Source organism: Hyla sarda, chromosome 4 (genome assembly GCF_029499605.1).
Source record: "Hyla sarda isolate aHylSar1 chromosome 4, aHylSar1.hap1, whole genome shotgun sequence".
NCBI lineage: Eukaryota > Metazoa > Chordata > Amphibia > Anura > Hylidae > Hyla > Hyla sarda.
Window position 1 is genome coordinate 171,569,532 of NC_079192.1, and position 27,941 is coordinate 171,597,472.

Genomic DNA, 27,941 nt, shown 5'->3' on the forward strand with positions numbered 1-27,941 from the left:
AATCTAACGTCATCACGCTACGCCTGCGAGTAGGATGCTGGGACGTGTAGTTTTTGCTGAACGCCGCATTAGACAGTCACTTCCTGAGTGGACTGTAAACAAAGGAAGTGCCGGCAGGTATGCTCGTTATACCGGGACTCTGTATAGCCGGTTACCGGCCCCCCAGGTTGTATTCACTGTAGTCATGAAGAGTGTTCAGTGTCAGCCCGCACGTTTCCCGCAGTGTGTCTTGCTCTTCTTCTGCTGTCTGGTGATGTATGGGTGGTGTATATGAGGTGGACATTTTTAGCAGCTTTAGGGCCATGGGGGAGCTGTGTCCACAGCCCGTATTCCAGAGAGCCCCCTGTTACCACAAGATTGTGTGAATGTGGATAAGTAGCAGGGTCAGACCCCTGGGATCATGAATGGGGATAAGTAGCAGGGTCAGACCCCTGGGATCATGAATGGGGATAAGTAGCGGGGGTCCGACCCCTGGGATTATGAATGGGGATATGTAGTAGGGTCCAAACCCTGGGATAATTTTTTTGAGGATAAGTAGTGGGGTCTGACCCTGGGGATCATGAGTGGGGATAAATAGTGGGTTCTGACCCCAGGGATCATGAATGGGGATAAGTAGTGGGTTTTGACCCCAGGGATCATGAATGGGGATAAGTAGCGGGTTCTGACCTCAGGGATCATGAATGGGGATAAGTAGCTGGTTCTGACCCCAGGGATCATGAATGGGGATAAGTAGCTGGTTCTGACCCCAGGGATCATGAATGGGGATAAGTAGCGGGTTCTGACCCCAGGGATCATGAATGGGGAAAAGTAGCGGGTTCTGACCCCAGGGATCATGAATGGGGATAAGTAGCGGAGTCTGACCCCAGGGATCATGAATGGGGATAAGTAGCGGAGTGTGACCCCAGGGATCATGAATGGGGATAAGTAGCGGGTTCTGACCCCAGGGATCATGAATGGGGATAAGTAGCGGGGTCTGACCCCAGGGATCATGAATGGGGATAAGTAGCGGGGTCTGACCCCAGGGATCATGAATGGGGATAAGTAGCGGGGTCTGACCCCAGGGATCATGAATGGGGATAAGTAGCGGGTTCTGACCCCAGGGATCATGAATGGGTGACCCTCTAAGATCATGAATAGCAGGGTTTGACCCCCGGGATTAGGAATGGGGGGCCCTTGTTTCCTGGGAGAATGAAGCATCAGCGCATATGCTTGACGATTGATTTATGACTGTGGTCTCCAAACTGTTGGAAAACTACAACTCCCAGCATGCCTGGACAGCCAAAAGATTGTCAGCCCATCCAGGGACTAAAGAGCGCTGCCATGCTATTACTCACAATTGCAGTGGGTATCAGGAGTCATCTAAACTTTTGACATGTAATAACCTAAGCATTAAAAGTAGGTTGGTGTAAGTTCACACTACATGCAGCTTTGAGGCGTTATCTTATTTAGGTTTATTTATTAGATTTGATGCGCAGGATTTTCTGCTGCAGATTTCAATGTAAACTGAACACAGCTTGAAATCCTGCGCATCAAATCTGCACTAAATACTGTACGTGTGAATAGCCCCTTACAGTGCATTTTTTAGATGCATATTGCATAAAGAGAAAGTGATTTGCCCTATAATCACAATTTTTTTTATAAAGACTGGTGCACTTTTGGTATATTATACGCTCCAGGTGTTTTGTATTGTCTGTAAGATTAAAGAGTACCTGTCATCAAACCATATTTTCTAAACGAACTAGATTATATTCCTTAACTACTCCTAACATTTTTCTGAGCTTTAAAAATCTCTGTATCATACCTTTCCCCTTGCTCACATAGTTTGAGCTCCCAGGAGGAGAAAGTGGGTGTTCCCCAGCAGGTGCGAAGTCACTGAAGCCTGAGAGAGCTGTGCCTCATCATGCCCCGCACGCACTTCCTGAGTTTGGTCTTCTTCCAGGCCGGGAAGAGACCAAACTAACTGTTTGACTTGCATGGGGATCAGAACAGAGCCACCTAGTGGCCGTTTTTTTCAATAACATTAATAACATAAAGGTTGAGAATTTTAACTTCATGTAAATAGCAAAGTGTCTTATAATTACACAAGGAACAATATATTTAAAGTTTAGTTTGGTGACAGGTACTCTTAAGTTTTTTCAAAACTTCAAACCCCCTGTAGAAGTTTTTCTTTGGCTTCTGTGTATAGTTCTGTACATTGTTTTGCTACAGATCATAATATTGAACCTGCTGGGACACTCACTCAGTTGCAATATAGGCACAAAGGGGAGATTTATCAAAACCTGTCCAGAGGAAAAGTGAAAAAGTTACAGACAGCAACCAATCAGATCACTTCTTTTATTTTTCAGATTGGTTGCTATGGGCAACTAGTCAAAGTTTCCTCTGCACAGGTTTTGATAAATCTCCCCAATAAAGTCATCCACTCTCAAAGTAGGATACTTCCTGGCACTACTACTTGCAACATTTTCAGATAGGTGCGTTATTCAGTAAGCCTCGTCTAGTACTTTAAATACCTTGTCTATTCAGGTGGTGCTTCTCTTGTACAATGAATAGCAGAAATCAGTCCCATAGAGAAGAAAATAACGGAGCACTCACCACTTCATGTGCTGTAGACAAGTACTTCTTTATTTTTCTTCAGGTACAAAAACGACAAGACTTGAGGGCAGGGAAGGTGGACCAGATCTTGTGTGAGGGCCCGAGAAAACGCAACAGCGCGATATGGTCGTCGCCCCGTGTGAACACCTAAGAACCCCCCGCACAAGATCTGGTCCACCTTCCCTGCCCTCAAGTCTTGTCGTTTTTGTACCTGAAGAAAAATAAAGTACCACCTGTCTACAGCAAATGAAGTGGTGAGTGCTCCGTTATTTTCTTCTCTATGGGACTGATTTCTCCCCAATAAAGTATTTTTATCTCTGCTTTATCCTTTCTTTTTCCCCATCAGCCTCTGAGTCAGAATTTGCCTCCAGTCTCGATATGTCGGAGCTCCATATATGTGTCCAGCTGGCAGATCAGCCTCTCTCTCCCAAATCCATTGTCCACCTCCCTGCACATTCCACTGGTGATGGGGACTCCTCTTGTGGCCACCGAGTATCCGTTGTCAAGCAGCTGATCACTGCCACATTACCAGAGTCACTACCTGACCCAGAGCTAATAGGTGAGTAGAGATCATTACTGAGTGGGGTAAAAGAGTAATATCCTATTACATGAACTACAGGGGTCCCTCAACATACGATGGTAATCCGTTCCAAACAGACCATCGTTTGTTGAAACCATTGCATGTTGAGGGATCCGTGCAATGTAAAGTATAGGACAGTGGTCTACAACCTGCGGACCTCCAGATGTTGCAAAACTACAACACCCAGCATGCCCGGACAGCCAACGGCTGTCCGGGCATGCTGGGTGTTGTAGTTTTGCAACATCTTGAGGTCCGCAGGTAGAAGACCACTGGTATAGAACGTTGTACTCGCCTATCCCCGCCGCTGCGGACCGTCACCGCTGCCCTGGATGTCGCCGACCATCGCTGTCGCCGCGTCCCCGGGGTGTCCCCGACGCTCAGGTAAGGCCTCTGCTTCCCCGGCATCTTCGCTCACCGTCGCCGCCATCATGTTGCTACGCACGCCGCTCCTATTGGAAGACGGGACGGCGAGCGCAGCGACGTGAGCGCCGATGATGCAGGGGATCCTGAAGATGACACGCTGAAGCCCCGAGGACAGGTAAGTGATCGTCAGCGGACCACACGGGGAACCATAAACGGCTATCCGGTGGTAGCTGAAGCAGTCTGCGCTGCCAAATAGCAGTTTATGTGATGACCACGACATACAAAAGCATCATATGTTAATGCTGCCTTCAACATGAGATGGCCTCTGAGAGGCCATCGTATGTTGAAATGATCGTATGTCGGGGCCATCGTAGGTCGAGGGGTCACTGTATATTTTTTTTGTCGAATTAAGGGCTTTATGCTGCCAGAACTACAGGCAGCATGTAACAGGGACTTCTGCCTGGCCGGCTGGGCTTCATTGACAGGTCTCTCTTTATTTGTGTATAGGGAGAGACCTGTCAAGCTTAGTGGGAAGAAGCTGCCGGGGATTGTGTAATGAATTATCCCGTTCTTAGCTGGTTATAAATTTATGACTATTTTGTTCTTGAAGTATAAGTCCAGTGTTGGTCTTGTGCCCTTTTCTGCAAAGTGGAGAGATGCAAGGCATTGTACAATGTACAAAAGTCTCGTTCACCAGAAAAGGACTTGTGCACAGAACTCCCTGGGCATTATATGGTTGCCTTAGCAACTGTACCGATAAGTGTGAGCAGCTTTTCTCCACATCAATCTATGCAGAACAGGTAGTGCTAGTCACTTTAAGCATGTTAAAATGCCAGTTTTTTCCAAGAATTTTTGGTGACATTGTATACATGTTTTTTCCTGATGTTTTAGGTGCTTTATAGAAGAATCCTGGAAAATGGCTTACCAAGGCTGGCATGTTTTATAAAAACACCACTGACTTAAAAAAGCCACAAGAAGCACATTGGAAGTTGTGCATTTAATATATTTCACAGTAAACTTTAACCTTACATCTAATCACAGCATTTATGGCCAATAAAAAGTGAGAACCATAACAAAGCTTTTCTGTTCCTTCTGTCTCTGAACAGATCTGGTGCACTGTGGTCGACGCCTCAGGGATGATCAGACTCTGGAGTTCTATGGAGTGCAGTCAGGGAGCACTGTCCACATTCTGCGCAGAGCGTGGCCAGAGCCCCCACCTCGGTCTGGTGAGTGGTTGGATTATTGTAAACGTGAATGGATATTGCAATATCTAGTCTTATACACACAAGCAATCATTGTTTGTGCTGATCATGTGGAGGGCAAGCAGATATTCCTGTGCCTTTGTTCGCATAAAACCATGGCAAAAAATAAAATAAAATACATGAGACAATGTGAGGCAAAGAAAATAGATGGTAATGAAGTATGAGCTGCATATTCAAGTAAAAGCAGAAATGTTTACTGTATAAAGAGAGCAGAGCAGTAAAATCTACATGCTAAACCAAGAGAACAACCCTAGAAGGGACCAGCCATGTATAATGCCAAGGCAACGACCACATACGTACCACCCACCTATGCAGCAGGCCAGGGTATGCAGAGCTTCTCTCAAGCTTTTTTACTGGTTGGTGGGGGTCTGAACACCCAGATCCTGACTGTTTAAAACATAGGAAATGCCTACACAAGTGGCAGAGGTGGGTCACTGGTGCAATGATTGGCTAAGTGGGTGTTTTGTATGTTTCAGGATGAAAAACAGAAAGCAATGACAGAGTGGACTGGCATATCAGCAGGGCAACCCTGAGCAGTTTAAAATGGACAAATAGTTTTTTTTTCTAGTTGCAGATTTTAGCACAAGTGTCATTTTGTGCAGAAATGTGGCACTTTTTAACATTTTTGGGCCCCCTCAAACCACTAAATATGGGAGAAATTGGCATAAATTCTAGCTGAAATCTATGCCAAGCAGGTTTTTCTAGTGTCTACAACTTTTTCTGCTGCTTCACTACCTTAAAGCAGTACTCAGCCCCTAGACATCTTATCCCCTATCCAAAAGATAGGGGATAAGATGTCTGACCGTGGGGGTCCCCCCCCCCCGTGATCCCGGCTGCGGCATCCCCGCCGACATCACTGCACAGAGCGAACTCGCTCTGTGCTCGATGACGGGCGATACTAGGGTTGGAGCATCACGACGTCACCCCCTCTCCCATAGACTTGCATTAAGGGGGCGGAGTAAAGATGTCACAGTGCTCCGGCCCCTGTATAGCCTGTCATCAGGCACAGAGTTCTCTCTGTGCAGTGGTGATGGTGGGGTGCTGCAGCAGAGATCAGACATATTATCCCCTATCCTTTGGATAGTGGATAAGATGTCTAGGGGCAGAGTACCCCTTTAATATGTGAACAGAAATGGTCACCACAAGGTCAAAGGGTATTACTGCCTCAATCCCTACAATAATACATGTATCAAGCCTTATCATATGGCTGTATTGACCTACTTTTTAATTATTCATGCTGTAGCACTTGCACTTTATAAGGCAGGTTCCCCAAAAGTAATATATCTATTAGAATATATTTCCCACTCATGCGCTACCTATCAATGTGCAGGAGCGCTAGTCCTCCGGAGGTCTGAAGCGTTCTGTGCATGTCCAGCCAGGAGACTGCTTGAACATGCGCAGTAGCGCGGTGACGCTGTGATGGATTGTTGTGATTCTCTGGCACAATGCTGGTCATGCGCCGAGTCACGTATTAGGATGGCGCACGGAAGTAGAAGGTATTGAGACACACGGTATATATAAGGAGAGGGATAACGGACGAGCAGCTGTTGGGGTGGTGGAGCAGTGCGGCAACCAGTACAATGGGTGAGCACATTTAGGCATCATATATATCTATGCATTTAGCTATTGTATTAATGGAACCAAAGTTCAGTGGGCCGGCCCCGATTTAAGAAGGGATATTTTTAGGTCACACCGACGGCATATAGCCATCGGCTATCCGGGCATGCTGGGAGTTGTAGTTTTGAAACATCTGTAGGTCCGCAGGTTGAAGACCACTGCGGCCTTTGTCATCATCCAGACCCCCCTTTAGTTTTCTACTCACCTCCCCTTGGTGGGAAGGAAGGGTGAGCTGGTCCGGGCCATCTATGCTGCAGGGACCGTCTGGTGGGGAGAGTTAGTCGCTCCGGGCTGTCCATCTTCACCTGGAGGCCCTCTTCTCCGCTCCGGGTCGGCACCGGACTAGTGACGTTGCCTTGACGACGACGCACAGGGACGTCCGTGCGCAGCAGACATCCATGATGTCCCTGTGCATGAACGTCCCTGTACGTCATGGTTAAGGCAACGTCACTAGTCCGGGGCCGACCCGGAGCGGAGAAGAGGGCCTCCGGGTGAAGATGGACAGCCCGGAACGACTAACCCTCCCCACCGGACGGTCCCTGCAGCATAGATGGCCCGGACCAGCTCACCCTTCCTTCCCACCGAGGGGAGGTGAGTAGAAAACTAGAGGGGGGGGGGGGGGTCTGGATAATGACGAAGGCCGCAGTGATCTTCATCTTGCGGACCTCCAGATGTTTCAAAACTACAACTCACAGCATGCCCGGACAGCCGATGGCTGTCCGGGCATGCTGGGAGTTGTGGTTTTGCAACATCTTGAGGTCCGCAGGTTGAAGACCACTGATGAAGGGATTGACAGGCGGGGATGATGACGGGGGGGATGATGACAGGGTGATTATGACGGGGGTCTGGATAATGACAGGGGGGGGGGGGGGGGAGATGATGTATTTCCTACCCTAGGCTTATAGTAGAGTCAATAACTTTTCCTGGGTTTTTGGGGTGAAATTAGGGGCCTCGGCTTATAATCGAGTCGACTTATACTCGAGTATATACGGTACTTTTAGTGAACCACCGACAGTCCTGTAATGTATAGTATGATGCTTTGTATAATATAACAGTACTGGGCCCTAAGCACAATGGCGGAGATTTATCAAAACCTGTGCAGAGCAAAACTTGCCCAGTTGCCCATAGCAACCAATCAGATCGCTTCTTTCATTTTTCACAGGCCTTCATAAAAATGAAAGAAGCAAGCTGATTGGTTGCTATGGGCAACTGGGCAAGTTTTCCTCTGCACAGGTTTTGATAAATCTCCCCCCATGTCTTTATATTGGTGAACCCTGTCTGTGAAATCTCATTTGTATTTTAATTATGTTTAATAATAGATTATTTTTTTTTAGATGCATTCAATTACATTATTTTGGGTGTACAATGTTTATGAGTAGAGTACTTGGTTCTTATTATTTAGGCTAAGTGGACATAATGATGTTGTTAATATGAATTGCGATAAACATTATCTGAGATGTCCTAAGGAACTAATTGGTATACTTATATATCAAGCTATTATAGCAAACTCTTGTGTCTTATAATTAGAAACAAAACACAGTTCTTATATATTGTTTTTTCTTTTTAGAACCTGTAGATAAAATTGCTGCTAGTCGTGAATTCCGGGCTCTTCATACAGCTCTTCATACTAGCTCTTCCTACCGGGATGCAGTAAGTGTCAAGTGTATCAAACAGCAGAGAAACGTGCAATCTGGTGGCAAACTGTGCAGAAAACTGAGCATTGCTATTCTTTGTCCACAGTTGAGAAAAGCAAAACCTGAATATAGCAGCTAAGCCTGTGCCTTCCCTTTACTGGCAGTACTAAAAATGAAGTGTAGCTCTACCGATAATACTACAATTCAATGTTTTCTAATCAGTATATTCATCATATTTGGTGTTCAGTATCTTTACACTGAACAGTCAAATCCTGAAAAGGGAAAAGGAAGCAATTGAGAAGCACACAACAAATAATGTTGGTAGTACAATTTTGAAGTCCAGTTTTTAAGGCCGATATGATAGATGGCCTCTCCTCAGGATAAGTGATAAATCGCTGATTGGTGGGATGCTGACTCCCAGCACGCCTGCTGATCAGCTATTTGGCACAGCCGCACCACGCACTCTACACAGTGTATAAGAACTGAGCTGCAGTAACCGGGCCGGCCATATACAGTGAACAAAGCCAACTGCTTCCGGCCCTGTTAACTGTGAAGTGTGGGCACCACGGCTGTGCTGAACAGTTGATTGGTTGGGGTGCTGGGTGTTGACAACCTGCCAATTTGAGATTGATGGCTTATCCTGAAAATAGGCCATCAATTGTGTTAGCCTGGAATACCCCTTAATTTCATCAGTCAGAGAAGACTAGAATACATTTAGATTTTTTTTAACTTTGTAATACCTATGTTTTTCCACTGGTTTAACCCCTTAACGACCAAGGACGTATATTTACGTCCTTGGCTGGCTCCCGCGATATAACGCGGGGTCACGCGTTCGAGTCGGTCCCATCATCTAACTCATCCCGGGACCCAGGGCTAATAGCACGCGGCAGCGATTGCGGTGCCACGCGCTATTAACCCTTTAGACGTGCCGTTCAAATTTGAACGCTGCATCTAAAACGAAAGTAAAAGCTTCCCGGCTGCTCAATGGGGCTGATTGGGACCAACGTAGTGAAAATGCGGTGTCCCGATCAGCTAGGATACGAGCGGAGGTCCTCTTACCTACCTCTGGCGCATCTGTTCAGCGATTGATTGCTCCAAGCCTGAAATGCAGGCTTGAGCAATCGACCGCCGATAACACTGATCAATGTAAAGCTATGGCCTTGCAGTGATCAGTGTGTGCAGTGTTATAGCCCCCTATGGGAGCTATAATACTGCAAAAAAAGTGTAAAAAAAAGGTTAATAAATATGATTTAACCCTTTCCCTAATAAAAGTCCAAATCACCCCCCTTTTCCCATAAAAAACAAACATGTAAATAAATATAAACATATATCGCCGCGTGCGTAAATGTCCGAACTATACAATTATATCATTAATTAAACCGAACGGTCAATGACGCACTCGCAAAAAAATTCCAATGTATTTTTGGTCACTTTTTATATCATGAAAAAACGAATAAAAAGCGATCAAAAAGTCCGATCAATACAAAAATGGTACCGCTAAAAACTAATCATGGCACAAAAAATTAGCCCTCATACCGCCCCATACGTGGGAAAATGAAAAAGTTATAGGGGTCAGAAGATGATTTTTTCCAGGAGTACGACAAAATCAAACCTATATATGTAGGGTATCATTTTAACCATACAGACCTACAGAATAATTATAAGGTGTCATTTTTACTGGAAATGCACTGCGTAGAAACGGAAGCCCCCAAAAGTTACAAAATGGCGTTTTTTTTCTTCTATTTTGTCGCACAATTATTTTTTTCTTTTCCGTTTCGCCATTGGTTTTTGGGTAAAATGACTAATGTCACTGCAAAGTAGAATTGGTAGTGCAAAAAATAAGCCATAATATGGATTTTTAGGTGCAAAATTGAAAGGGTTATGATTTTTAAAAGGTGAGGAGGAAAAAATGAAAGTGGAAAAACCTGTGGTCCTTAAGGGGTTAAAGAATCTTGACCCCTTGATTTTATATTGATTTGCATCTTCTTAGGATAAGCCATCTATTTGTGATCATGCAAACCCCCTCCCTCCAAGTCACAAAGTGATCAAGAGAGCAAGAAAGCAACACTATGGTTCCTTCATTGCAATACCTAAACATCATTGTTTATTTACTTGCGGATATGTCAGTACGGCAGTAAATGGACTGCAATGTTGGCTCATTGGTATGCCTGTCACTGGGGTTCACAAGTAAGGGACCCTAATTATTACACAATTTGGAGTACCCCAAGAGTAATCTGACAATGGAAAATCACAGCAGACCTCAGAAACCTGTTTAGACATCTGTTTTTAAAGCATACAAATCCATTTGTTTACAATTGCAGTAAAACCTTCCAACCTTAAAATGTCAGCATGTGCATGTTATTTCAAGAAAGAGAGATAATAAACGTTTTCTAGACGTGAATCAAAGGAACTGATGGCTAACAATCCGAACTTTTGGGCACTTTTCTTCTCTGACAGTAGGCGTCATGGCTGTCTGCTGTACCATTATTAGCCGACCGTGTGAATTTTGACAATGCCAGCGGAATTAAATGGTATGTCCAGATTTTATATCCATAATAGTAAACACTGACTCTTGTCATTGGCTTTCAGGTGTTCAAGCTGCTTGGCAACCGTGAGTCCTTGGAGCAGATTGTTGTAGCAACTCCTGGCCTTAGTTCTGATCCTGTAGCCATGGGTAAGGTATATATTATACATTTTCAAAATCATTGCCTTGCCCATCAAATACATCAGTTTACTCAGGAGTAGAGTTGTGCAGTGTGGAATATACTGTATTTTTCGCCATATAAGACGCTCCGGCATATAAGACGCACCCAATTTTAAAGGAGGAAAATCTAGGAAAAAAAAAAAAGATTCTGAACCAAATACAATGTAGAGTTATCTTCAACCTGCGGACCTCCAGATGTTGCAAAACTACAACTCCCAGCCTGCCCGGACAGCCGTTGGCTGTCCGGGCATACCGGGAGTTGTAGTTTTGCAACATCTGGAGGTCCGCAGGTTGAAGACCACTGGTATTGGAGGTTATACTCGCGTGTCCCCGCCGCTCCGGACCCGTCACCGCTCATCACCGCTGCCCTGGATGTCGGCCTCCATCGCTGTCCCCGGGGTGTACCCGTCGCTCCGGAATGTCTCTGCTGCCCGAGACCTTTGCTCTCCGTCGCCGCCATCACGTCGCTACGCACGCCGCTCCTATTGGATGACGGGACGGCGTGCGCGGCGACGTGATGACGACGAAGGAGAGTGCCGGCCATGCAGGGGATCCCGGCAGGGAGCAGTCATTCGCTGATCGGACACCGAGGAGGCAGGTAAGGTCCCTCCCAGGGTCCTGTAAGTGTCACCGCGGCGGTCCCGAGCAGCCCGACTGAGCAGCCAGGTTAGTTTCACTTTCGCTTCAGACGCGGCGATCAGCTTTGATCGCCGCGTCTGAAGGGTTAATACAGGGCATCACCGTGATGTCCTGTATTTGCCGCAGGTCCCGGCCGTTGATGGCTGCCGGGACCGACCCGATATGACAGGGTTTTAATGTGTATTTGCTATATAAGACGCACCAACTTTCTCCCCCCCCCCCCCCCCCCACCAGTTTTAAGGAAGAAAAAGTGCGTCTTATACGGCGAAAAATACGGTAATAATAGTTTTTTTTATATCTTAATTTTTTTATTTTAGTCTCAGGTTTTTTTCTTAAGCATGTTTTTTTTTTTGTTTGCTTAACAAGCTAAAAGAATGTCAAAATATATATTTTTTTTCTTAAAAGAACACAAAGCACAGCTATATATTTACTAAATATCACAATTGTAAGGGACAGTTCTGACAATCAGTATATATGTTACAGTTAAAACCACTTTACAGTTAAAACAGTTTTTCCCTAGTGAAAACCAGTTCTCACTAAACATCTTTGTCAAAACTAGAATCTACTGCTGTTCCCTAGTTAAAACAAGTTTTTACTGAACGCCTTTGTGAAACCTAGAATTTACTGCTTTTGCTAGTTGAAACCAGTTTTTACTGAGTGCCTTTGTGGAAACTAGGATTTACTGCTAATCAAAAACCCAAACCCACTAGTTTAAACTGGAGAAAGCTAGTGTTAATGAAATGACTGAGAAAGCTGGTTTGAATGAAATGACTGTAATACGTGAAGAAAGTCGGACTCCTGATGATGCAGAGGTATTAGATGACTCCGAGGAGGTATTAGCCTGGTATGTATCATTGAATTTGTTTTAAAACTAGCTTTAACTAGGAAAACCTGTTTGTGTGAAATTAATCAGTTAAAAGCAATAGAAAATGTTAATTGGGAATGAAAAACATTTCCATGACGTAGCATTTGGATATATAGGATACAACATTCAGTTTTTGTATTAGCAATAACATTCTAATTTGAATGAAGGCGTTCATTAAAATCTTGATTTGAACTAGGGAAATGCAGTTAATCCTAGTTTTCTCAAAGGTGCTCAGTCAAAACTGGTTTTCACCAGGGAAGAGCAGTAGATTCTCGTTTTCACAAAGGCGTGAAGTCACAGCTGGTTTTCACTACCAAAAACTAGTTTTAACTGTAACCTATACATTTAGAAAAACATTTAGTAGCTATCCACAGTATGATTGCTCAGGGTCCCACCGCTGGGATCTTTATGGATTACGAGAATAGAGTCCAGGTTCTGAATGAGGCTGCAGCCATGCATGAGTACAACTGTTCCATTCGGTATCTGTTGGGCAGTGGCTGGCCTATATTGATAAGATACTTAGCCGAGAACTCTGTAGTGAATCACTAAGGACCTTTTCACATGGGTCAGTCTTGATATCGATTCCAATGGAACTGTTCTAGTTTGTGCCTAACACTCCTTGGGCTCTGTGACTAGTACTGAGGACAGGTACAAAGAGCAGGGGTCTATGTGCAAACACAATATATGTAGGTCACTTACTCCTCAGATCCTGATTTGCAGAGAGATAAGCAGCTCTTATTATAGAATTATATTTTCAGACTGTAGGTTAACCCTTCACTGCTGTGTCAGACTTTCTGTTAGTTTGCCATTCACCAGTAATTTGGACCCCCAGGAAATCATCAGTACAGTGTGGGTCTCCCTAGTCTTTAGTGTTGTTCCTCAATGTCTTTAGCATGTCCCCCTCTCCTTTGTTGTCTCTTAAGCTGATTATATGCCTATCCTGCTGCCACCGCGGGTTAATATCAAATTCATGATTCTGAAGAAAACCTGAACTGCAAGTAACTAAACCTATGAAATATACAGTACGTCCCAGGTATCCCACCAAGAAAAGGGATGCCAACGTATACCGTAGCATATTTCAAAGGGCTCCATTATTTTCAGCGGCCTGAACCTAGTGACTACATTCAGGCCCCTTCTTACAAATGTACCCTATTTAACAGGACACAATAACCCAGCAGACCACGCTTTTGTGTTCAGTAAAATTAATATATACCAGAGGTAAGCAGCCGGAACATGGTGACTATGTTTGGACCATTGAAATGATTGGGGCCTGCTGTATGATACAGTGTATGCAAGCAGCCCTTTCTTGGTGAGATGCACACTCATTGATAAATTTGATAAATCCTTCATCCCTACTCAAGATGTACGTGTGTGTAGTGTCATGGATTTATAAGACTGTAATTCTGTGCTGATGAAATATCTTACCTGTCTTCACAGGGGTTTTGCAGGATAAAGATCTGTTCACAGTGTTTACTGATCCCAGCATGTTGGACACGTAAGTGTTAATATCATAGCAAAGGTTAAAGGAATTAGCATTTTCATATGAGATTATTGCACGTGCAGAACATAAAATATATGTACACCTTAAATAGATTTAATCCAGTTAAAGATAAGATTAAGCACCTCCCTTTATCCATTACTACCAGTACCTGCAACATTTCCAAACATATGAATACAACAAGAAGAAAGAAAGTGTTTGATGGGATTTAAAATAAATGAACTTTATTAAATGATGTTAAAAATCATATAGACATACAAACCCATAAACATGGGAAAAGAGACAAATGCAGGGACTGGAACCATAGTGAGGGCTCACATAAGGTGAGTAGCAGACATTATCATTACGTCTAACAAGAAAGTACAAGTGTACAATAACTTAGCAGCAAGCTCAATACATACGAATAGAAGAGCAAAAATAAGGACAATAAATTAGCAAGTGGACAATGGGTATAAAGCAGTGGGTCCTCAGCACCCAACGTTTCGCCAGGGGTTGGCTTCTTTCCAAACATATGTTAATGTTCTTCTGTGCACCATGAAACTGTTTCTGGTATACTTTCTTTTTTTTATATGAAACCCCTTTTCCTTATGTACAGCACTTGGAATAAAAGGTGCTTTAAAATGATCATAATGATGATGAATATTGTGCCTGGTATAACCAATAAGCGAGTCAGCAAAAAGCCCCTTGTGTTTCCCTTTAATATTCCTACAAAAGGATATGCAAACTTTATTCACATGTTTCATTAATAATAAATGAACAAATAATAATAAAATGGAATGGGGTCTGCTGTTAAAGGGGTACTCCGCCCCTAAATATTTTATCGCCTATCCAAAGGATAGGGGATAAGATGTCAGATCGCCGGGGTCCCGCTGCTGGAGACCCCCGGGATTGCCGCTGCGGCACCCCGCTGTCATTACTGCACAGAGCGAGTTCGCTCTGCACGTAATGACGGGCTGTACACGGGCCGGAGCATCGTTACGTCACGGCACCGCCCCTCGTGATGTCACGGCCCGCCCCCTCAATACGAGACTATGGGAGGGGTCGTGGCGGTCGTAACGCCCCTGCATAGACTTGTATTAACCTCTTAAGGACCAATGACGTTGTGGAACGTCATGGCACCCTGGGCTTTAAGGACCAATGACGTTCCACAACGTCATGGCCTTTTCCGGTCTCTGCCGCTCGCCGGGCAGAGATCGGAACTGGATGCCTGCTGAAATCCTTCAGCAGGCATCTAGGGCAAACGCCGAGGGGGGCCATGTAGGCCCCCCATGTCGGCGATCGCTGCAAATCGCAAGGGAAATCGCCCTTGCGATCTGCGGCGATACCGGGCTGATCGGGTCTCTGGGACCCGACCACCCGGTAATTTCGCATGATCCCGGCTGTCACAGACAGCCAGGACCATGCTGAAGTATAGGAGCGAGGTGGCAAGCCTGCCACCTCCTCCGATCCCCTGCGATCCGTCGGTTAACTAACCGACCAATCGCAGGGGGGGGGCGGTTACTTCCTCCCGTCCTGCCCGGCCCCTTGAAGTCCGGAGAGGACGGGAGGAACACCGGAGGATGCGGCGGGGGACGGGGGAGTGCTGGGGACCGGTCCCGGTACTTACCTCGTCCCTGAAGACCCGGATCCCGGCGGCGGCGACAGGTGAGTTCCTCTTCAGCCGCAGTCGGGCCCTTTACAGCAATGCACGTCGCCGTAAAGCGACATGCATTGCTGTAATGGGACCCTGTAAACTACAACTCCCAGCATGCCCAGACAGCCCTTGGCGTCTGGGCATGCTGGGAGTTGCAGTTTTGCAACATCTGGAGGTCCACAGTTTGGAGACCACTGTGCCCTTCCAGATGTTGCAAAACTACACATCCTCAGCATGCCCTTCCTGTCCAGGCATGCTGGGAGTTGTAGTTCTGTAACATCTGGCCCTTCAGATGTTGCAGAACTACAACTCCCAGCATGCCTGGACAGTTTTGGCATACTGGGGGTTGTAGTTTTGCAACATCTAGAAAGGGCACAGATTGGGAACCACTGTATTAGTGGTCTGCAAACTAGTCCTCCAGATGTTGCAAAACTACAACTCCAAGCATGCTGGGAGTTGTAGTTCGGCAACATCTGGCTCTAAAGATGTTGCCGAACTACTACTCCCAGCATGCCTGAGAATGCTGGGAGTTGTGGTTTTGCAACAACAGGAGGCACACTGGTTGGGAAACATTGTCTGTTTCCTAACTCAGTGTTTCCCAACCCATGTGCCTCCAGCTGTTGCAAAACTATAACTACCAGCATGCACTGATGGACTGTGCATGCTGGGAGTTGTAGTTTTGCAACAGCTGGAGGTCCCCCCCCCCACTGTGAATGTACAGGATACATTCACATGGGCAGGGGGCTTACAGTGAGTATCAGGCTGCAAGTTTGCGATGCAGCAAATTTTGCGCGGCAGCTCAAACTCGCTGTAACCCCCCGCCCATGTGACTGTACCCTAAAAACACTACACTACACTTACACAAAATAAAATAAAAAGTAAAAAAAAACACTACATATACACATACCCCTACACAGCCGACTACGGAGATACCCCATATGTGGGCGCAAAGTGCTCTGGGGGCGCACAACAAGGCCCAGAAGGGAGAGTGCGCTATGTACATTTGAGGTGATTTGCACAGGGGTAGCTGATTGTTACAGCGGTTTTGACAAACGCAAAAAAAACAAAACCCCACATGTGACCCCATTTCTGAAACTACACCCCTCACGGAATGTAATGAGAGGTGCAGTGAGAATTTACACCTCACAGGTGTCTGACAGATCTTTGGAACAGTGGGCTGTGCAAATTAAAAATTTTGTACAGCCCACTGTTCCAAAGATCTGACAGACACCAGTGGGGGGTAAATGCTCACTGTACCCCTTGTTACGTTCCTCAAGGGGTCTAGTTTCCAAAATGGTATGCCATGTGGGTATTTTTTGCTGTCCTGGCACCATAGGGGCTTCCTAAATGCGACATGCCCCCGAGCAAAATTTGCTCTCAAAAAGCCAAATATGACTCCTTCTCTTCTGAGCATTGTAGTTCGCCCGTAGTGCACTTCAGGTCAACTTATGGGGTACCTCCATACTCAGAAGAGATGGGGTTACAAATTTTGGGGGGTATTTTCTGCTATTATCCCTTGCATACATGTGAAATTTGGGTGGAAACACACATTTTAGTGACATTTTTTTAACATTTTTTTACATATGCAAAAGTCGTGAAACACCTGTGGGGTATTAAGGCTCACTTTATTCCTTGTTACGTTCCTCAAGGGGTCAAGTTTCCAAAATGGTATGCCATGTGGGTATTTTTTCCTGTTCTGGCACCATAGGGGCTTCCTAAATGCAACATGCCCCCCAAAAACCATTTCAGAAAAATGTACTCTCCAAAATCCCCTCGTCGCTCCTTCGCTTCTGAGCCCTCTACTGCGCCCGCCGAACACTTTACATAGACATATGAGGTATGTGCTTACTCGAGAGAAATTGGGCTACAAATATAAGTATATATTTTCTCCTTTTACCCCTTGTAAAAATTCAAAAATTGGGTCTACAAGAACATGCAAGTGTAAAAAATGAAGATTTTGAATTTTCTCCTTCACTTTGCTGCTATTCCTGTGAAACACCTAAAGGGTTAAAACGCTGACTGAATGTCATTTTGAATACTTTGGGGGGTGCAGTTTTTATAATGGGGTCATTTATGGTTATTTCTAATATGAAGACCCTTCAAATCCACTTCAAACCTGAACTGGTCCTTGAAAAATTGTGATTTTGGAAATTTTGTGAAAAATTGGAAAATTGCTGCTGAACTTTGAAGCCCTCTGGTGTCTTCCAAAAGTAAAAAATCGTAAATTTTATGATGCAATCGTAAAGTGGACATATTGTATATGTGAATAAAAAAAAAAATTATTTGGAATATCCATTTTCCTTACAAGCAGAGAGCTTCAAAGTTAGAAAAATGCTAAATGTTCAATTTTTTCATCAAATTTTGGAATTTTTCACTAAGAAACGATGCAAGTATCGACAAAATTTTACCAATAACATAAAGTAGAATATGTCACGAAAAAACAATCTTGGAATCAGAATGATAGGTAAAAGCGTCTTAGAGTTATTAATGCTTAAAGTGACAGTGGTCAGATGTTCAAAAAACGCTCTGGTCCTAAGGTGTAAAATGGCCTGGTCGTTAAGGGGGCGGGTTGTGATGTCAAGAGGGGCGGAGCCATGACGTCACGCTGCTCCGTCCCCTGTATCGCCCGTCATTACGCACAGAGCGAACTCACTCTGTGCAGTAATGACAACGGTGTGCCGCAGCGGGACCGCGGCGATCTGACATCTTATCCCCTATCCTTTGGATGGGGGATAAGATGTCTAGGGGCGGAGTACCCCTTTAAGTTTTCTCCATATTATGGCAGCGCCCGCAGTCTGCGGAATGTCTGCACAGAGATTTTCTGTGCTGACATTTCAGACGTGTGCCTTACTGCAGATTTCCCCCATAGACACATATTGTATCCTTTGCAGATTTCATTCTGTTAGATGAATACATAAAGCACAGCATCAAATCTGCTGGGGCTACGGTATGTGTGAAAATGTCCTAAGGACACTACTAGACAAACAGTTGTGTCCTTCATGTAATATCAAGGGCATATCTCAAAGGGCTGCAGAGGTAGTAGTTGCATTGGAGCTGCCTAAGAGGGCCCAAGGTATCTCTGCCCCAAAAAAGACACCAATATTATAAATGGTACATGGTAGATGTTGGGCCCTGTTACAGATTATGTACTAGGACCCAAAGGTTAGTATGAAAAGGGCTCTACATTTGTACTTCACCAAACAACTTGCATATCAGGGGTGTGGAAATTTTATAAAAAAACTACGGTACTTGTCCAAGGGACTAAAACAGAGCAAAATCTCCTTGTCCCTCCTGATGATCCACTTGTCCTGGTACACTTTTAACAATAATAGTCTGTAAAAAGGGCTTTATTGGTTTATTTAGTTTTTGCACTTTTGTTTTTTTCCTTCTCGCCCTATAAGAGCCATAGCTCCTATTTTTCCATCTACAGACCCATATGAGGGCTTGTTTTTTTGCAGGACCAATTGTACTTTTTTTCTATACCATATGCAATAAAAAATTTGTGAGGTGAAATTGCAAATTGATTTTTTTTTTTTTTTTTTACCCCATTTACCTTGTGGTCTGACTTACATGGTATTTTGATACATTAAATCGCCCTGATTACAGCAATAAAATATTTTTTTAGTTTCTGTCATGTTTTATTAATTTAAAATTCCGCAAATTTTTCCGCATACTGGGCTGTATGAGGGCAATTTTTTTGAGCCGTAATATGCCGTTTTTATCGGTACAATTTCAGTATTGATCGGACTTTTGATCGCTTTTAACTTTATTTTTTCTGGATATGATGTTATAAAAAAAACGCTATTCTGTGGTATTTGGTATTTTTTTTTATGTTAATGCCATTGACTGGGTCTGATGGGAATTTTTTAATATGGAAGGGGTTAATGTGTGTATTTTGAACTTTTATTAAACTTTAGTCCTTTAATCATTAGATTCCTCATACAGATCAATGCGGTTCTATTGAACTCGTGTGATCTGTGCACAGTGGATTTTTTATTGGTTATGAAAGTTAACTTAATGTGGCACAGTGTTCCCCAACCTTTGGCTCTCCAGCTGTTACAAATCTACAGCTCCCATCATTATGGCTGTCAGGGGATCCTGTGAGTTGTAGTTTTCAACGGCTGGAAAGCCACAGGTTGGGGAACACTGATGTAGATTATAGAGGAAAATAACTTATATACCACCATGGCCTGTTATAACATAGTTAGTGTCTGTTTTAATTATTTGAATTAATAAATGTTGTCTATATTGTCCATTTTAGGTATATACTGGTCATTTTAAAGGTTTGCTTTAAAACACTAATTTTACCCTGAATTCTTTCAGACTAGTGTCCTCCCACCCAGCCCTTGTAAATGCCATAATACTAATCCTACATTCAGTGACTGGAAGTTCTTCGCTACCTCCAACAGATGGCGCTGCTCACACAGTTCCTCCTGCAACCCTACATATGCCAGGTTAGAACAGTAATACAATAGAATAGACGCTGAATATTCAGATGATGTGTTTGTTTGGTTCTCCCTCCATTTGTTGTTATTGCTATCAGCAAGCAAGTGTTGTTCTTTGAATGATGAAGCGTTATACAGTGACCCCCTGACCTACGATGGCCCCGACATACGATCATTTCAACATACGATGGCCTCTCAGAGGTCGTCGCATGTTGAAGGCAGCATCAACATACGATGCATTAGTATGTCGGGGCCATCGCAGAAACGGCTATCCGGCAGCGCAGACTGCTTCAGCTGTCACCAGATAGCCGTTTACGGTGCCCTGTGTGGTCTGCTAACAATCACTTACCTGTCCTCGGGGCTTCGGCGCCTCCTCTTCGGGATCCCCTGCATCGTCGGCGCTCTACATCATCGTCATCACGTCGCTGCGCACGCTGTCCCGTCATCCAATAGGAGTGGCGTGCGTAACGACGTGATCGCGGCGACAGAGAGCGAGGATGCCGGGGAAGCAGAGGCCTTGCCGGAGCGTTGGGGACGCGGCGACTGCGATGGAGGGCGACATCCAGGGCAACGGTGATGGTCCGGAGCGCGGGGGACAAGTGAGTATAACCTCCAATACCAGTGGTCTTCAAGCTGCGGACCTCCAGATGTTGCAAAACAACAACACCCAGCATGCCCGGACAGCCGTTGGCTGTCCGGGCATGCTGGGTGTTGTAGTTTTGCAACATCTGTAGGTCCCAGGTGTAGACCACTGTCCTATACTTTACATTGCACGGATCCCTCAACATACGATGGTTTCAACAAACGATGGCCCATTTGGAACGGATTACCATCGTATGTTGAGGGACCACTGTATAGTTATCAATCTACTCCTTCATGGTTTCCAAGAATTCTGTCTGGTCATGTGACATATGCACAGGTGCATGGCATGTTACCAGACACAGCTCTGATAACTACTGCAGGGGGACGTTCACACAGAGCGGATATGTTGCAGATTTTCTGTGCATATATTGCATAGGGAAATATGCAGCATTTTACACTTTCAGTGCAGAAGATGAGAATAATGGGGAAGGGGGGAATTTATTATTGTATGTGTAAATCAAGTGATTTTTCCTGCCATTAGTCATGTGTACTTTCCCCAAGTTCATTTAAAAGACACACTTGCTAAATAGCTTAGATCTAAGCAAGTCTTTAACCTATGGCAGCCGGATCAAACAGGATTGAAAAGCTGCTGCCTTATCCCTGCCTGGCCCATGCTGCATCCCATTCATTTCAATCAGCTAGTGACTCTGGTTGACTCATTTTTTGGACCTTATCGGTTTTTGTTGTCGGACTGAAAACCGTGCTGCGCTTTCAGTCTGGCAATGAAAACTGATAGGTACGAAAAATGAGATGACTGACTCTGTCTGGCTTATTGGTTCTGGTGGGGATACGGCAGCAGACGGTTTTCAAACTCTCCCGCCGGCTGCCATATCCCTGAATCATGATGTGAATGCAGCCTTATTATCATGTGACCAGGAAGGGAATTTTATCCACTGGAAGTAAAAGATTCCCACTGAATGTCTCTGATAACTTGCAAACCATCAAGAATTCATAGAGAAAGCATATTGGAAAACTGAGTCATTTTTCATTACACAGAGAACACACCTTATTTGCTGTGATTAAAATACCTACTTAAAGGGATATTCCAGGAAAACACTTTTTTTTTAATATATAGCAACTGGCTCCAGAAAGTTAAATAGATTTGTAAATTAATAGTAAAAAATTGCCCGGACCTTCTAAGTGAGTAAGTGTAATCATAGGTATTTGAATAAATAATTCTCTGGATCGTGCTTCAATAATAATAATATGAACAATTTATTAAAATAAGATAAATAGACTATGATTAGTTACTTCTCACAGGGCCCATATGAGAAGAACATATACAATAAAAACAACCTTTCAATAATAATTGTGCATAAAATGAAATATGAATAACAAGGATTATGACAATATCACTGGCATAGATTTAGTTTCTAATGTGCGGCTGGTGTTCGTCCGCTGGTATGCAGGCACCGACTGTACAAAACAAGCGACATGTAGCTGAAGGTGCCTGAGTGATCGTTTCCCTCTTTAAATGTTCAGAATATAATGTATCCTTATAATAATTAGACAATCTGCAACAGTTAATTGTGAGCTGCACATACACCCCTTTTTTTCCCAGATTTGTAAATTACTTCTATTAAAAAATGTTAATCCTTTCAGTACTTATGAGCTTCTGTCGAGTGCTCTCTGATGACACGTGTCTTGGGAACCGCCCAGTTTAGAAGAGGTTTGCTATGGGGATTTGCTTCTAAACTGGGCGGTTCCCGAGACAGGTGTCATCAGAGAGCACTTAGACAGAAAAGAACAACCTTAACTTCAGAAGCTCATAAGTACTGAAAGAATTAAGATTTTTTTAATAGAAGTAATATACAAATCTGTTTAACTTTCTGAAGCCAGTTGATATATAAAAAAAAGTTTTTTCCTGGATAACCCCTTTAAATGTTCTTCCTTTTTCTTGTTTACTAAGATTTTATATACAACTTCTACTCTAATTCTTTCTAGAATATAGATCCATTGGAAGAATTTATATAATAAATGTACCAGTGTTTTGGGATCAAAAAGCCAAGTGCACACAGGGTTTAGCAGAAAAGTGTCATCGCCTTCTGTGCCTGCTGGATTTACTAACACACCTGCAAACAGAAATGTGGCATAAATATTAGATAAAATCTACGCCACCTGTTAGATGGTGTAGATTTCAGTGAGAGGCGCACGGGCAGCTACAAGGGTGTGAGAGATGTGCACCTATTAATAAATCTGGCAAGTCTAAAGCTTAAAGGATTTTACTTAAAGGGGCACTCCGCTGCTCAGCATTTGGAACAAACGATTCCAAACGCTGGAGCTGGCAGCTCGTGACGTCATAGCCCCGCCCCCTCATGATGTAACGTCCCGCACCATCAATGCAAGTTTATCGGAGGGGGTCTGACGGCCGTCACGGCCCCTCCCATAGACTTGCATTGAGGGGGCGGGACGTGACATTATGAAGGGGTGGGGCTATGACATCACAAGCTGCCGGCTCCAGCGTTTGGAATCATTTGTTCCAAACGCTGAGCAGCAGAGTGCCCCTTTAAGACCAGCCCTAGTTAATCCCCCCATTGGGTTTTGTGTATCATTTCATATGTGTAACTTTTTTCTACTTTGCACTTTGTGTTAGGTGGATTCCTTTTTGATGGTCTGTCAGATGAAGAGGATGAGTATCCACAGGTCAGAATTCAGATACCGGATTATTTATATATATATATATATATATATATATATATATATATATATATATATATATATATATATTAGAGATGAGCGAACTTACAGTAAATTCGATTCGTCATGAACTTCTCGGCTCGGCGGTTGCTGACTTTTCCTGCATAAATTAGTTCAGCTTTCCGGTGCTCCCGTGGGCTGGAAAAGGTGGATACAGTCCTAGGAGACTCTTTCCTAGGACTGTATCCACCTTTATCAGCCCACCGGAGCACCGGAAAGCTGAACTGATTTATGCAGGAAAAGTCAGCAACCGCCGAGCTGAGAAGTTTGTGACGAATCGAATTTACTGTAAATTCGCTCATCTCTAATATATATATATATACATTTTCTTTTCTCTTTAAAATAAAATAATTTTTAAATTTTTATTTGACTTTCTAGACTTCTCGCTCAGGATCCTCCAGCAGCACATCTGGTCCCCGACCAGCTTCTCTCGGATATACTGGAGCTTCGGGTCCTCGTCCTATCACTCAAAGTGAACTAGCTACAGCTCTAGCTCTTGCAAGTACCCCAGAGAGCAGCTCTCACACACCAACACCTGGAACACAGGTTATAAAAGAAACTTTTCACATTTTATATAATAATGTTATGTCTTGCCATTGATTTCATCTTATTTGAATAACATTTTTCTGCATGTAAAAAAGAAAACTGAAATCTAATTTTTATGTAATCTGAAGGGTCATTCTTCAGGAACATCCCCCATGTCTTCTAGCGTCCAGTCGGGAACACCAATCACGAATGACTTGTTCAGCCAAGCTTTGCAACATGCATTGCAAGCTTCCAGCCAAACAACACAACAGGTAAACTATATATTACATAATATAAGATACTAGTATTTTAAATTTCCTTCTGCCCTGTACTTGCAAATTCTGGAGGACCGGGAGATTGTCATTTACCACCAAACTTCTAGGCTACTTGCTATTGGGAGCATAGCATTTTCTATGTTGAAGTTCCTCAACACTGCTTAGAGATTTCTAATACAAGGACATTAAAAGAGAAACATTCAAGATTTATAAAAAGAAAAGAAAAAAAAAAAAGGAATTTCCTATTAGCAAGATAAGCACAAAGGCCCAGATTTATCAATCTGTTGCAGACAACAACTGGAGTGATCTGCCCATCACAGCCAATCACAGCTCAGCTTTCATATCTTGACTCAATAATATAAGCTAAGATGTGATTGGTTGTTATGAGAAAATGACTCCAGTTTATTTTTATTTTTTAACAGGTTGATAAATATGGACCTAAGAATTCAGACCTTTGAACCTTTTTGTTACCGTATATACTCGAGTATAAGCCGAGTTTTTCAGCACGATTTTTCGTACTGAAAACACCCCCCTCGGCTTATACTCGAGTGAACTCTCCACCCCCAGTGGTCTTCAACCTGCGGACCTCCAGAGGTTTCAAAACTACAACTCCCAGCAAGCCCGGGCAGCCATCGGCTGTCCGGGCTTGCTGGGAGTTGTAGTTTTGAAACCTCCGGAGGTCCGCAGGTTGAAGACCACTGCGGCCTTCGACATCATCCAGCCCCCTCTCACCCCCCTTTAGTTCTGTACAGTACTCACCTCCGCTCGGCGCTGGTCCGGTGCTGCAGGACTGTCCGGAGAGGAGGTGGTCCGGTGGGATAGTGGTTCAGGGCTGCTATCTTCACCGGGGAGGCCTCTTCTAAGCGCTTCGGGCCCGGCCCCAGAATAGTCACGTTGCCTTGACAACGACGCAGAGGTACGTTCATTGCCAACGTACTTCTGCGTCATTGTCAAGGCAACGCCTCTATTCCGGGCCCGCAGCGCTGAGAAGAGGCGCCCCCAGTGAAGATAGCAGCCCGGAACCACTATCCCACCGGACCACCTCCTCTCCGGACAGTCCTGCAGCACCGGACCAGCGCCAAGCGGAGGTGAGTACTGTACAGAACTAAAGGGGGTTGAGAGGGGCTGGATGATGTCGAAGGCCGCAGTGGTCTTCAACCTGCGGACCTCCGGAGGTTTCAAAACTACAACTCCCAGCAAGCCCGGACAGCTGATGGCTGCCCGGGCTTGCTGGGAGTTGTAGTTTTGAAACATCTGGAGGTCCGCAGGTTGAAGACCACTGAGGGCGGATGATGAGAAGAGGATGATGAAGGGGGGGTGTGGGATGATGACAAGAGGATGATGAAGGGGGGGTGTGGGATGATGAAGGGGGGTGGGGATGATGACAAGGGGATGATGAAGGGGGGGGGTGTGGGATGATTACAAGGGGATGATGAAGGGGGGTGGGGATGATGGGGTGGGGATGATGACAAGGGGATGATGAAGGGGGGATGTGTGGGATGATGACAGGTGATGATGATGAGGGTCTGGATGATGACAGGCGGTGATGATGATGAGGATGTTAATGACGGGTCTGGATGATGACAGGGGGGGATGATGTATTTCCCACTCTAGGCTTATACTCGAGTCAATAACGTTTCCTGGGATTTTGGGTTGAAATTAGGGGTCTCGGCTTATACTCGGGTCGGCTTATACTCGAGTATATACGGTACATCTTTCAGGCAACACATTAGTATGTAAAAACTAAAAGTATAGTACATATACTCATAGTACAGAATTCACATACAACTACATATCACCTTAAAACATGGACTTGAGCAATGATAAACGCGATTGTAAAGTCCAAGGTTGAAGGAGTATTTCCATCTTAACTCTGTTAAATTTGTAGGGCACAGCAAGTTAAATATTTTTTGCAAATACATCCATTTAGCAATTTTGGCTCCTTCTCTTGATATTCCTGTTGCTTTTCTCACCTTGTTGACAGCTCCTTGCCTTGGTTACAGGCCACCGCATCAGTCTAGAACAGGTGGTCTCACACACACACACACACACACACATACATATATATACACACACACACACACAGCCTGACCATTTCTTTTAGAGTAGAGTGGTAGTATGTAACCTAGGCAAGGAGCTGTCAACAATTGGGGAAAAGAAGCAGAAATAATAGGAGACTAATTTCCTAAATGAATGCATTTGCAAAAATACCATATTTTTCGCCCTATAGGACGCACCGGCATATAAGACCCACCCAATTTTAAAGGTGCGAAATCTAGAAAAAAAAAAGATTCTGAACCCAACAGTGATCTTCAACCTGCAGACCTCCAGATGTTGCAAAACTACAACTCCCAGCATGCCCGGACAGCCAACGGCTGTCCGGGCATGCTGGGAGTTGTAGTTTTGCAACATCTGGAGGTCCGCAGGTTGAAGACCACTGGATAGGAGGTAATACTCACGTGTCCCCGGACCCGTCATCGCTGCCCTGGATGTTGCTCCATAGTTGTCGCTGCGTCCCCGTGGTGTCCCCGACGCTCTGGACGTCTTCTTCCCCGGGATCCACGCTCTCAGTCGCCGTCATCACGTTGCCACGCACGCCGCTCCTATTGGATGACGGGACGGCGTGTGTGACGACGTGATGGTGTCGAAGGAGAGCGCCGGCCATGCAGGGGATCCCGGCATGAAGCAGACGCCGAGGAGGCAGGTAAGGTCCCTCCCGGTGTCCTGTAAGCTGTTCGGGACGCCGCACTTTCACCGCAGTCCCGAACAGCCCAACTGAGCAGCCGGGTTAGTGTCACTTTCCCTTCAGACGCGGCGGTCAGCTTTGATCGCTGCATCTGAAGGGTTAATACAGGGCATCACCGCGATCGGTGATGTCCTGTATTAGCTGCGGTTCCCGGCCGTTGATGGCCGCAGGGACCGCCGCGATAGGTGTGTGTATTCGCCGTATAAGACGCACCATCTTTTTCCCCCCAGTTTTGGGAAGAAAAAGTGCGTCTTATACGGCGAAAAATACTGTATGCATCTTGACATGTCCTATAGGTTTAACCATGAGTCGAGATCGTGTTACCCATTTAAGTAGATGCCCAGAAGGGCTATAGAATAATACAATGCATTTTATTTGTGTACACTTTATCTTCCACTTTTTCTTTACATGTTGTTTTTTTCTCTTCTAGAACCAGTGGCAGCCTCAGCTACAACAATTGCGGGATATGGGCATCCGTGATGAAGAACTCAGTTTGCGGGCATTACAGGCCACTGGAGGAGACATTCAGGCTGCTCTGGAACTTATCTTTGCTGGGGGGGCTTTGTAATAGATTTTTACTCTGTATTGGCATGGCAGTATTGTGTCATCTTAATTCTTCACTGACTACAACTGTTGTACAGGGATAACATTTATTGAAAATGATCAACTTGTTTTGTAGACCCAGAGGCATATTTATTGCATCACATGAATACAGTTTTTTTTGCCATAACATTACTTATTTGCATGTATATATCAATATTGTGTTACATAAAAAACATTAAACTGTTTTTCTTTGAAATAGATTGCTGTACTTGTACCTAACAAAAAAAACACTGTCTTGGAAACAAAGGGGGAGATTTATCAAAGGATTTAGACTGATTTTTCTTGTCTAAATTTGTCGCACAGAAAGTCGCAGTCTAAATATGTGCGACTTTTTTGTGACTTTTGCTTTAGAGGATTTTTTGAACATGATGCATTCTAGTCTATTTTAGACAGAAAAATGCATTGGTGCTGAATTTATCAAAAGCGACTTTTCAGCGACCAGTCGCATCGGCTGTAAGTACGCCGAAATGTCAGACCATGCCGGAGCAGGTGTAAATACAGTCTAAAGTATAGATCATGAAGTCTATGCACAGAATTTATCAAGAGCCTTGCGCCTTTTGATAAATTAGGCGCACAATAGACTAATTGGTCTATATTGATGCGGGACAGAGACAACTTTGA

General features: G+C 44.4%; 1 protein-coding gene and 1 long non-coding RNA gene across 3 annotated transcripts in view; one reads left to right on the plus strand and one right to left on the minus strand.

The window, feature by feature from the left end:
- Nucleotides 1-27,525, plus strand: UBL7 (ubiquitin like 7). Of its 2 annotated transcripts, none has more exons than XM_056572750.1 (11): nucleotides 1-117; nucleotides 2,939-3,151; nucleotides 4,642-4,761; nucleotides 7,982-8,064; nucleotides 10,638-10,722; nucleotides 13,694-13,751; nucleotides 19,711-19,841; nucleotides 23,068-23,117; nucleotides 23,550-23,717; nucleotides 23,846-23,968; nucleotides 27,148-27,522. In XM_056572750.1, the coding sequence occupies exons 2-11, from the start codon at nucleotides 2,971-2,973 to the stop codon at nucleotides 27,283-27,285; spliced, it is 1,137 nt and encodes a 378-aa protein (XP_056428725.1). In that variant the 5' UTR covers nucleotides 1-117; nucleotides 2,939-2,970; the 3' UTR covers nucleotides 27,286-27,522. The 2 variants fall into 2 exon arrangements, with proteins under 2 accessions (XP_056428725.1, XP_056428724.1); XM_056572749.1 differs by lacking the exon at nucleotides 1-117 and adding an exon at nucleotides 1,209-1,341 and having other exon boundaries at nucleotides 27,148-27,525.
- Nucleotides 23,570-27,941, minus strand: part of LOC130368700 (uncharacterized) — a 48,812-nt gene continuing 44,440 nt past the window's right edge. The window contains exon 3 of the long non-coding RNA XR_008892545.1: nucleotides 23,570-23,706. This is a non-coding gene — a long non-coding RNA (uncharacterized LOC130368700). The remainder of the gene's footprint in view (nucleotides 23,707-27,941) is intronic.